The sequence below is a fragment of the Polypterus senegalus genome, chromosome 8 (genome assembly GCF_016835505.1).
Source record: "Polypterus senegalus isolate Bchr_013 chromosome 8, ASM1683550v1, whole genome shotgun sequence".
Classification (NCBI taxonomy): Eukaryota; Metazoa; Chordata; class Cladistia; order Polypteriformes; family Polypteridae; genus Polypterus; species Polypterus senegalus.
In genome coordinates, this window is record NC_053161.1 from 126,023,033 (window position 1) to 126,035,283 (window position 12,251).

Sequence of the window (12,251 nt, forward strand, 5' to 3'; positions counted from 1 at the left end):
ACTTTAGTAGACAGTTGATTTCATGTTGCTCTGTGTTCAGCCACATACCACAGCATTAAATATGGACTCTCTGCAGAGTAAAAGATAAAAAGCAACATCTAAAATGCCGTATTAAGATTAGTTTCAGGCACCACTATGGAGATAAAAGCCAGACAAACGCAGCAGTTAAAATTCATGGCAGTGATTTCTAATCAAAACTTACTGATAAGCATGAAATGGTTTTAACAATATTCTGAATGGGATAGATAAAGTGTCATCATTGTCACCATACATAATCTGGTGGATAATCTTTATTTTTTAAATTGTTTCATTATTTTATGGACCCTAGAGGGCCCCAGAGAGCACTCAACCTCAGACACAACCTCACAGACACAAGTCCCATTAAAACAAAGATGTTTTATTTCCACTACTACCTTCCACAAAAGTTCCAGAAGTGTAATAAACACAAATCTATTCACATTATCTCTTTTTTAACTCCTCCTCTCCATTTCCCAGGCAAGCTTTGTCCACTTCCACCCGACTCGGACTCGCCTGGATGAGGTTGGGCAACTTCTTTTATCCCAGACCCGGGAGTATTTCTGGTGCTAGGGCATGGTCTGATGGAAGCACTTCTAGGTCAAATTAAAGTCCCATAAAACAGGGATGAAGAATCCCTATACCATCTCCTGGTAGCCCTCACTGTGTCTGACAAGGCTGTTCCAGAGGAATATAATATTCAGCATATCTTGTGGGTATCTGCACATGTACAATTGCCCAGGAAGACTGCCTGCTATTGTGTTGGGGAAGCCCGTAGACCTGCCGAGTTGTCTCCCCCTGTCCTGCCTTTTACAGTCCTCCCGGCTGGGTATTGAGCTTGTGTCCACCCTAGCCTGGATACCAGTGTACCCACTCTGGTACTGGCATCCGCTGTCTGTCTTCTGGCCATAATAGAATGATCTTCGCCTTTTTTCTTGTGGGCTGGCCTCCTGTCCACTTTAAGAAATATGCTCCCTCCCGGTCAGGACACCCCTCATGCATGCCATTCATTGCAGCTTATATAATACTAGCTGTGTAAACACAGGGTCCTAGAAACTGTTGATATTGTCAGAAAAAAAATTGAAATGTAGAGCTATCAGGTAATTGAAAGGAACTATTCTCGGCATCCCTCTTCTAGGAGGTTTAGTTTTTGCCGACACACTTCCATCGTTTGTGCATTAGCGGCTAAGCAACTGCCTTTGCATGACAAATGCATACACAGTGGAACCTTGGGTCACGAACATCTCGGACCACGTACAAATCAGGCTAAGACCAAAAACTTCGCCAAACTTTTGCATCTGTTCACGACCACACACTCGGGTGACAAATGAGCCAGTTTCCCTTCCGGTTTGTATGCACCGATGATTTCTGCACATGTTCATTCTCTCCCTGTACATTCACTGTGAACTCTTTGTGCTCTATTTCTTTTCCCTTCCGGTTCGTACGTGCCAGTGATTTACACATGTGTTCAGTCTCTCCCTGTACAGTACATTGTTCTCGGTCAGACGTGCATCGCGCAGAGGGACTTTGTGGCATAGCGGGTCCACAGGGGTGTTTTGGTGGACACTTTGTGGGACAGAAGGAAGCGGTCGCTCCAGCTGAGCGATCAAGGAGCTGGAGTGACCAGAAGAAGGACGACTGGCCGCGTAAGGCAGTTAAAGAATGCACCGGGCTTGTTTTTAAAGAGACTGCTTCAAGCATTATTTTAACCTCGTTGTATTTAATGAAGACTTTTTTATATTGGATTTTAACCTCCACTTTACTTCTGTTTTTATGGGATTAGTTATTTATTGAAGGATTCTGAAAGCACTGCACTTTATTTAATTTGGATATTGCTTTTGATTGTTGTGATGTTGATTTTAATAAAAGCACTTGGCACTTTTTGTACCATCCGATTGCTCCATTGTAGTGCCTCACTGTCGTTCTCATCGGTAATATTACCGACGGTGACAGGTTTAAGGGCTCCTGGAAGTGAGATGGGAGCATGCAGCGAACCCACATCGTCACAGACTTTAGCTGAAAACTGTAATCTCCTCTCCACCCAGTTCCTCCTCACTTTCTTCATGCCAGAACTCGACTCATGCAAGGTTAGTTTATGGTTAGTTTTTGTATTACGTTTTTTTCAAATGTTCATTTTTCGGTTCGTAGCATGGATTGTTGCAATGCTACTTTTCTTTGTTGTTTATTAAATTACAGATTTTTCAAATGTTAATTTTTTTCCCTGTGCTTAAAACTCATTAAAAAAATTTGTTTACAGCGAGCGGTTCATAAGGCTGTAGCGTGAATTCTTGCAATGTTACTTTTCTCTGTTCAAGGTTTTCTCAGTGTTATTCAATGTTTTTACATTTAGTTTACTATTATGCTGTGCATTCTATGGTATAATTAACTATTTTTTGTATATGTACTGTGAACTTGAACCCAGACACAGACAGACGGACGAACATCGTAATTCTCACCCAACACACGTTTATTTACAGCGTTTATATTTACAGCTCAGTGCACGTCCCAGTGCCTCTTGCACCGTTCCCCCAACTGTCCAGGCCACACAAGTCCAATGCCTTTCTCCTGGCCGCCTCCAGTCCTCTCTCCAGCTCTGTCCGCTTCCACCCGACATCCGCCGATGACTGGAGGGAGGCGGCCCCTCAAATAGGAACCCGGATGGGCTCCAGCTGCTCCCCGGCACTCCTCCGTAGCCACGCCCCAGTGTGGCGGAAGTGCGGCTGCGCACCCGGAAGCCTTCCGGGTGTCCCCTGTCGTCTTCCCCCCAGCACCTCCTGGTGTGGCGGAAGTGCTGGGCTCCCGGGACATTCAGGCATTGGGGCGCCGCCTGGCGGTGGCCACGGGTCCCTACAGGGCTGGGCTTCCAAGCCCTTTACCCGAGGCCCCCTACATAACCAGGACGGACGCCCCCTCGCGGTCTGGAGGAGGCACAAGCCCTCCTCCGGTCCTCCTGGGCCACAGTACATACAGTTCGTACGGTCTGGAATGGATTAGTTGTATTTACATACAATCCTATGGGGGAAATTACTTCAGGTCACAACCAAATCGGGTTATGACCAGAGTTTTGGAATGAATTATGGTCGTGACCTGAGGTTTCACTGTATAGGATGTTTGTAAAGAGGGATACCATTTTGCCGATGTGCTTGCCTCACTTCTGCATTAGCTACTAAGCAAGTGACTCTTCTGAGGTTTCATTTTGCCGACATGCTTGCCTCGCTTCTGTGTTAGCTGCTTAGCGAGTGACTCTTTCTTCTGAGGTTTCGCTTTGCTGACCTGCTCACCTTGCTTCTGTATCCTTGGAGGTGCAGCCCTTACCCTGACTCCACCTCTCACTTCTGGTCGGGACAGACACACCCACTTCCACGCGTAGACGTTTATATACACGATACATAAAATATTACAACAACAGGAAATTTTAATTTATAATTCTGTAATTATGGAAAAACTTATCTTCAGGGATGACTGTTTCACTGTTTTGCAATTTCCTAAGAATGTATAAATGGTGAAGTGTAAATCATATACTGCTACACAGTTGTTACTGTATGATGGAGAAAATATTTTGTAAGACAAATGTAACAAAGTGATAGCAAAGTCAAGAGACAAAATTCAAGAACAAATTAAAAAGATTCACAAGTCCTCCTTGCATCTCTGCTTCTGCCATTCAGATAGCAAGACCGCCTTCCCATTAGTGAGCCTTTATGACAACTTAACCTTACAGCTCTGACTAGAGAAAAACACAATTTCAAGGTCAAAGTGCTTGGCATGCCCTGCTGGTTACACCTTAGGATGTGTGCCATTAGAAATCAGAGAAACCTCCATATGCATGCTCAGTTGTGCCTCCAGAGTGATGTGCCTTTGACCTTTAAACCTCACTATTGTTTATATGCTTCAAAATGAGAATTACTACACATCAACCTGGGCTGCAGTCATAGATAGTTCTTTTTGGCATCCGTAAGTCATTTCAAACTTCACTGAAATCACTGATTAATATATATATATATATATTAATAATTAATATCTTAATAGAGGGTGAGAGAAAAATCATCATTATAATCTAAAGCAAGTGCTACTGCAACCTGTTTACATGTCACAGTCCAGGACACTTGAATGTTCACTTTAGTATGAGGAATATTTCAATTTCCAACAAGATGTTGTGATCATCTGCTCAATGTCTGCTGCTCTCTTAATTTAATCCACTGTGAGAAGTATTCAAATGTTGGATTACCACAAGAATGAATTAATGCTGACAGTCCATGTTTCTGTTTAAGTTGCCATCAATATCTGCCCGTATGTATATGCTACATGTTTGTAATTTGTTATTTATATGTAATGACTTTTCATGTGGTGGTTTTTAATCAATAAAGAATTGCTGCTAAGAGAAATAATGGAATAAATACACAAGATAGTGACATAGAACTACAGTGGGAAGTGCTAATGTCTCCCAGCCCAAGAGTCCGGGGTTTGTGCCAGTTCAGCTCAATTTAAGGTTGCTGTACTGTATCTTACAATACAATGAAAAGCATCTGAATCAGTCACTGTCTGAAAGTAGTTTGTCAATTTTCTTTGGGTATGTATACATTTTCTGTAGATATTCCATATTTGCTCCCATATCCCAAGTTATGTTAATTGGTGGTTTTAAATTGGCTCCGTATGTGCACAGTCATGAGTGTGTTGGCTTGCTGTTCAGAATTGTACCCCATGTTGTTATGGGAATAGGTTTCATCCACCATATCCCTGAAATGACTGGTTTAGGAAGGTCTGTAAATGGATAGATGAATTTACAATAGGCCTCTTTCAGTGCACTTACCTGCATAGTGTCGATTCAATTAAAGGGCCGGCCCTCATCTTAAATTGCTCAAGTTCTGCTCTAAGCTTTTCTACATCTTCACCCAACCGATCCTTACAAAAAAAAAAAAAAAAAGTTACTTTTAACTCAGTTTTGCAATTGCAGTGAAGCCAAACATTGGTGGAATAAAACACTAATATAGATATTTGTTTAATAAAGATACTGAAAGACTTCTAACAGATTTATTTCTAGCCATAGTTCAAATAAATCTGCATCCACCGAGCCTGTCAGATTCTATTATAACAGGCACTTATTTGTGCAGAAACATTTCTGTAACGCTGAACTCAATAGACTCACTGATTACATGACAGAGGAGCTGCAATATGCTACATGAGTCACTGCCAACAGACAATGTAGCACCCATATACTCAAACTGCTGTTAAGAAGGTAGGATAGACATTACTCTGTAAAACGAAATACACAATCCAGCAGTGGAGAAATCAGAGACAGTCATTTCGAGTTTGTTTAAAGTGGGTTTGGCTATAGTTCCACTTATTAATGTATAAATCATTTGATTAAAGTAATGTCAAACTAGAGTACTTGTTGGGAGGGGGGCAAAAATGAACTACGAAAAGCAAGAGGTTACTTAACCCTGTCTACAAACGGCACAGTTGATATAAGTCTTCATGTTGTCCCACCTCTTACATGTACCTCAGCCATCTCCTTTTAACATAAGATTATTCAAATGCCTGCCTATGCATTCAGAGTAAAAATAATAACAGCACAGAATGGTTTAAGAATAGAAAAAATGTCAGTTAGAGATTCTTAAAATTTCTTTGAAGTGGGGTAGCCAAAGCAGCCAATTTGCAGCCAATAAGTATCAAACAATCAAGTGCTCAATAACTGAGTCTACTGCCTATATGCAAATTGTAAGCTGAATAAACATTATTTAGAAAATAACAGAAACAAAAAATGCTAACAAAATTTACAAAAAAAAAATCTGTAGAGCAAATGACTCTGTATTAGTGCCCATCTTCTGTCATTTTTCATTCATTGATCCATAACTTTTATGAATTTGGTTCACCACAAAGATGAAGGGGAGCAGAGTTTATGCCAACAACACTGGATGGAAGCCACAGTCCAGTCCCATACTGGGCACCAGTCCATTGCAGGCTAGACTCTTATATATACCTTTACTCATCTACAGTGGAAGAAAAGTTGGAGTCAGCAATCAACCTAACTATCCCTTATGTCTTTCAATTGGCAGGAAAATGAGACTGGGCAAAGAAGAGTCCAAACAAACACAGACAAACTTCTCAAAGCCAGTCGCTGGACCAGACTTTGAGGCAGCAGAATTAACAGCATAAAAAAATTGACAAACAAGAGGAGACCATTCAGCTCATTAAGGGTGTTTCTTTACTTAATAGCTAATCTGTCCCAATACCTCATCCAGACACTTCTTAAAGGTTGTCAGGGTTTCTCAACTACATGTCCCAGTAGTTTGGTCCAGATTTGCACTACTCTTTTCATAAAGACATGCTTCCTTACTTCAGTCCTAAGTGCACTTTCCCTTAGTTTCCACTGGTGCCCAAAAGTGAAAGTGATTTACTAATGCGAATATAGCATGTGGAGGATGAAGTAAAACTGTAAAATTGGAAAAATAATTTCTTCAGATTTGTAAAAAAAATGGAATTAATCAGGTAAGACATTAGTCAAAATACAAGAAAACTGTTAAACAAAGAGAACACACTTGCTAGCAAAGGCCAATAAATACAGGGACAATGAGATGCATTAAAAAGCCACTAAAACGTAGACATGAACATCTCAAAGACAGAGCAATAGATAGGATCCTATTTAAATGAGGGAGCTGATAAACTGCAAAATAACAATTACTGTAGTTGTAGTTGCTAAACCTTAAAAATTGCAAGACATAACCATAGATAATGTCTATGAAATAGGTGCGGCCAAAAAACTGCACATAGAAGCCTGAATATTGGGTGCATATGAAGAACAAACATGCGTGCTTTACAAAGTAGATCACTTTTATAAAGTACAGAGTCATAGTCGTGAAAATAGTCTCTTTGAGCGTTTAAAAAGTGAGGGCTTTAATGCTCAGAGTCTTGGAGTTCCTTATGATCTGATAAAAAAAATGAAAAAACATGACAGATCTCTTCAACCATCATGGGAAACTGCTCAGTCACAGAAACGTGCAGCTTGAAGGGGCTGTGTGAGCAATAGTAGAATCTAATTTGAAAAATAAAACAAAAATCCAACTTACAAAAATCATCCCAATTTTTTATTTTGTTAGGCCAGGGTAAATGCCAAGCCAGCATTCCTCTCAATTCTATTCACTTTCTCATATACGAGGTATAGGGAACGTATTGTAATTGTTCAAAAATCTGACCTCAAGAATTTGATGAATCTTGACGTTTTAGATCTCCCTGAGTCTGAAAATGCCATTTTTGGAATTATGTCTGTGTGTCTGTCTGTGTGTGTGTATGTAAATACAATAACCTGAGTACGTTTTCAATTAGGTCAACAAAGTTTTGCATACAAGTATTAGGTACAAAATGTAGATGTCTATCAACTTTTGAGCTATTTCCACTAACCGGAAGTGGTACTTTTTTATTCATGGAGCTGCAGTCTGATTTTTACTGTTATAATAATTGTTCAATATATACTGCTCAAAAAAATTAAAGGAAGACTTTTTAATCAGAGTACAGCATAAAGTCAATGAAACTTATGGGATTATTAATCTGGTCAGTTAAGTAACAGAGGGGACTGTTAATCAGTTTCAGCTGCTTTGGTGTTAATGAAATTAACAAGAGGTGCACTAGAGGGGCAACAATGAGACAACCCCCAAAACAGGAATGGTTTAACAGGTGGAGGCCACTGACATTTTTCCCTCCTCATCTTTTCTGGCTGTTTTTTCACTAGTTTTGCATTTGGCTACAGTCAGTGTCACTACTGGTAGCATGAGGCGATACCTGGACCCTACAGAGGTTGCACAGATAGTCCAACTTCTCCAGGATGGCACATCAATACATGCCTTTGCCAGAAGGTTTACTGTGTCACCCAACACAGTCTCAAGGGCATGAAGGAGATTATAGGAGACAGGCAGATATTCCAGGAGAGCTGGACAGGGCTGTAGAAGGTCGTTAACTCATCAGCAGGACCGGTATCTGCTCATTTGGGCAAGGAGGAACAGGATGAGCAGAGCCAGAGCCCTACAAAATGACCTCCAGCAGGCCACTGGTGTGAATGTTGCTGATCTAACAATCACAAACAGGCTTCATGAGGGTGGCCTGAGGGCCCGACGTCCTCTAGTGGGCACCGTGGAGCTCCACTGGCATTTGCCATAGAATACTAGAATTGGCAGGTCCACCATTGGCGCCCTGTGCTTATCCCAGATGAGAGAAGACGTGAAAGGGTCTGGAGAAGCTGTGAAGAACGTTATGCTGCCTGTAACATTGTTCATCCAGCATGATTATTTTCCCATTGAAATCTGATATGTTTTCAAAGTGTTTCTGTAATTTTTTTTTTGAGCAGGTTATTATTAATTTAGTTTGATTTGTTGTTGATGGTTCTTTAATGTATATAATATAAAAATATAATCATTGTCTTGTGGTTTACTCCTCAAATATTCATCCCCATGTCTGAGTATATGAGAAAGTCTAGGGCAGACCACTCCCAATTTTTATGTTAACTTTAGTGCACCATGACTTATGTTAAAAATCAATGTAACAACAGAAGCACTTCTAAGTGTTATACAATCAGACTGCCTGCCCCTCCATAATACAGAAACATAAAAAGGTCACTTTCAAATTTCTTTTGTTATTTGGTTTAACATTGTCAAGGAGACTGGATGGATCAGGTAAAAAAAGGCAAAAATGAACATTCTCAAGGGTTTCAATATCTCGAGACACTAAAAAGACAAATGTACTTGAAAAATGGTAAGCAAAACGAAACTGAGTGTTAAATACCTTCTCATGAAGTGAGTCCTCCAGCTGTTTCCGGAAGGTCTCCGAGTCTTGTATTAAAACGTTCTGTGGAAAAAAAAAACACATTACTATTGGTCATCATAAAGGAAAGAACAGACTTTGCCAAAGAGAAATCCATGTGAAGATGCAAATCATTATGGAAGAAATTCACAATCTTGTTAGTGCTTTGTTAGAGAAAAAATAAAAGATACAGTCACTCACTACAAAGAGATAAGCTAAGCAAACATATGCTAATTCATTTTATGAACTGTATGTAACAGCACTAAGATGTTTTGCAAAGAACTATCTGGATGAAATATCAAGTTTATCCAAGACAGAACCAGTGAAGCAATAACAACAGAAGCCTTTCAAAATGTCCAACAGCAGTATTACTGATATTTGATACACTTTCTTCTTGTTCAGTAAATTATGACTTCCCACACACAAACACACACACATACATCGATCAGCCAACAACACCTATTGAATATTATGTAGGTCCCCCTTCACCCCCCAAGCAGCTCTGACCTGCCTTTCATTGACTCCACAAGGACCTCTATGGATCTGATTTGTTTTTCCAGCCCACCCCAAAGATCGGCTTGAGATCTGGGGATTTGGAGACTAAGTCAACACCCTGAACCCTCTGTCCTGTTCCTTAAACACATCCTGAACAATGTTTGCATTTACTTGCTGAAAGAGGTCACTACCATCAGAGGATACCATTGCCATTAAAGGCAACAATAAATACAATACAGTTTATTTTTGTATAGCCCAAAATCACACAGGAAGTGCCGCAATGGGCTTTAACAGGCCCTGCCTTTTGACAGCCCCCCAGCCTTGACTCTCTGAGAAGACAAGGAAAAACTCCCAATAAAAACCTTGTAGGGAAAAATGGAAGAAACCTCGGGAAAGGCAGTTCAAAGAGAGACCCCTTTCCAGGTAGGTTGGGCGTGCAGTGGGTGTCAAAAGTAGGGGGTCAATACAATACAATACACAGAACAGAACAATTCCTTAACACAGCATAATAATAAAAATTTTAGAAGTACGGTTTAACAGTAGATGATATGACATAATTAGGTTTGGATATTTTTAGAGTCCTGGAGACCTCATCCATCTAGATGCCTCCCCATTTGGCCATGCCACGGCTGAAACGTTGCTCTGATGAAAGGAACCTTCTTTCCCATAAATACATAGTGTATGTGGTCTGCAACAATCTTTAGGTAGGTGGCACATATCAAAGTAACATTCAGAAGAATGTCATGAGCCAAGGTTTCCCAGCAAAACACTGCCCAGAGCATCACACTGCCTCCACAGGCTTGCCTTCTTCCCATAGTGCATCTTGCTTCCATCTCCTTCTCAGGTAAGCAACACACATGCACTCAGCCATCCACATGATCTAAAAGAAAGTGTGATTCATCAGACCAGGCCACATTCTTCCATTGCTCAAAAGTCGAGTTCTGATGCTCATGTGGTCATTGTAAGTACTTTCAGTAGAGAACAGGAGTCAGCAAGAGCACTCTATCTGGACTATGCCCTGTACGCAGCAAGGTGCAATACACTGTGAGTTCTGACATCTTTCTATTATGGCCACAATTAAGTCTTCCAGCAATATGTGCTACAGTATCATGTACAGTACATGATCAAGGCTTCACTCTCCACATTCATCATTGAGCATTGGGCACCCACAACCCTGTTGCTGGTTCACAGGTTGTCCTTTCTTGGACCATTTTTGGTCGGTACTTGGAACACCCCACAAGATCTGCCGTTTTGGAGATGCTCTGATCTAGTCATCTAGCCATCACTATTTGGTCCTTGTCAATGCTGCTCAGAATTTTCCTACTTCCCACAACATGATTTTCCAGAACTGACTGTTCACTTCCTACCTGACATATCCCACCCCTTGATGGGCATCCATTGTAACAAAAATCAATGCTATTCACTTCACCTGTCAGTGGTTTTAATGTTGTGGCTGATTGGTGTATAGTGTAAAGTGACACAGTTGTGTGGTGACGATGTCCAATGACATGGTTAGCAACATGATGAAGATGTGCTTTATACCTTGCTTGTATACTGATAGCATGAATGAGGTCTGCAAACACCCCTGCCAAATCCATCAGTTTAACAGGGTTTTACTTTTACACCTTCCACCTATTATTCAGCTTGTTGAATCCATTTATTGCAATATTATGGAATGAACCTAGGACAAAGAGACGGTCCATCACAAGGTGGACTCAAATGGATCAGTCAGACAATACTCATATAGGCCTAATTTAAATATTGGCATGGTTTTAAACATTATACTTTATAGGGAGCCTACCCTGTAATTCAGTATGGTTTTTTTTTACTGTTATTGCCTCTTTGTTACCTGTAAATGTTCATTTCATAAGTCAATCTGATCAAGGCAAATGATATTGTTTGGCTGGCATTCACATGCATCTTAAAGGTCCCACCTCCAAATCGCAATACTTAGGTGGTCACCTTACGCCAAAATATAGAAATATATAGTATATAAAGTAGAAAATTACAGATTGTATCAGAGTATTACTAGCAAATGCTTATGTAGAGATTATGTTTTATTTATGTACAGTATGTATGTATGCATTATGGAATATGGCTGGCAGCTTATCCCGGCCAATAACCCCAAGCCGCCAGATGGAGCCCTCCCTGCAACATGGAAGTGCCCCGAATTCCAGCAGGGCATCATGGACTTTGGAGTTTTAACTCACAACCCTGCTGGATACCGTGGGGGCCGCCAGAGGTCGCTGCAGGGAGGCTGAAGGACTTGTATTTTCCAGGTTAAAGAAAAGGAGTTTTACCTGACCCGGAAGTGTTAATATAGTCACATGGACTGAGGGACAGAAATACCTCCAGGTCAAGGTGTTTAAAAGGACTGTGGGAGATCCCAGCAGTGAGCCGAGTTGGGAGGAAGGGTGACTGAGCTGCTGGGAGGTGTGGAGGATTAATTATTGTGAATTGTGTATTATTGATTATTATTATTGCGAGTATTGAAAGTATAGTGGAGGTGAAGGTGCTTTGTGCACTTTATTGTACAAATAAATTAATTATTTGGACTTTTATCTGGTGTCTGGCATCTGGTCTGAGGGTTCAAGGGGACGACAGCGGCCCCTATTTGTCACCGTATGTATGTATGTATGTATTTATTTATTTTTATTTAACAGCTAGAGGTGGCCTGGTTAAACAGTAGCATTACAGGAAAGTCCTTGCTCTGATACAATAGTCAGAAGAATTTCCTCCAATGGATGTTATTATGTGCTTATCCAATTATTTGGTCATCCTATGTGGCAACTTGATTTGCCCGCAGCCTCAAAATTAGATTTGACCTATTGGTGTTAGGTAGAACTGTCCAAAATAAAACAAGAATGTGAGACCTCTTCTCCCTAAATATTGAAATGAACTGGTACTCTGTTCAGGGTTGTTTCTTGACTTGCACCAAGTGTTGCTGGGATAGT

General features: G+C 40.7%; 1 protein-coding gene across 12 annotated transcripts in view; it reads right to left on the reverse strand.

Annotated features, from left to right (window-relative positions):
* Positions 1 to 12,251, reverse strand: part of ppfia2 (PTPRF interacting protein alpha 2) — a 956,251-nt gene that overhangs the window by 117,272 nt on the left and 826,728 nt on the right. For all 12 annotated transcript variants that reach the window (XM_039761756.1, XM_039761753.1, XM_039761757.1 and 9 more), the window contains 2 exons: positions 8,785 to 8,847; positions 4,823 to 4,914 (listed from right to left, as the gene is read on the reverse strand). In XM_039761756.1, the coding sequence (XP_039617690.1) occupies positions 4,823 to 4,914; positions 8,785 to 8,847 (155 nt within the window). The remainder of the gene's footprint in view (positions 1 to 4,822; positions 4,915 to 8,784; positions 8,848 to 12,251) is intronic.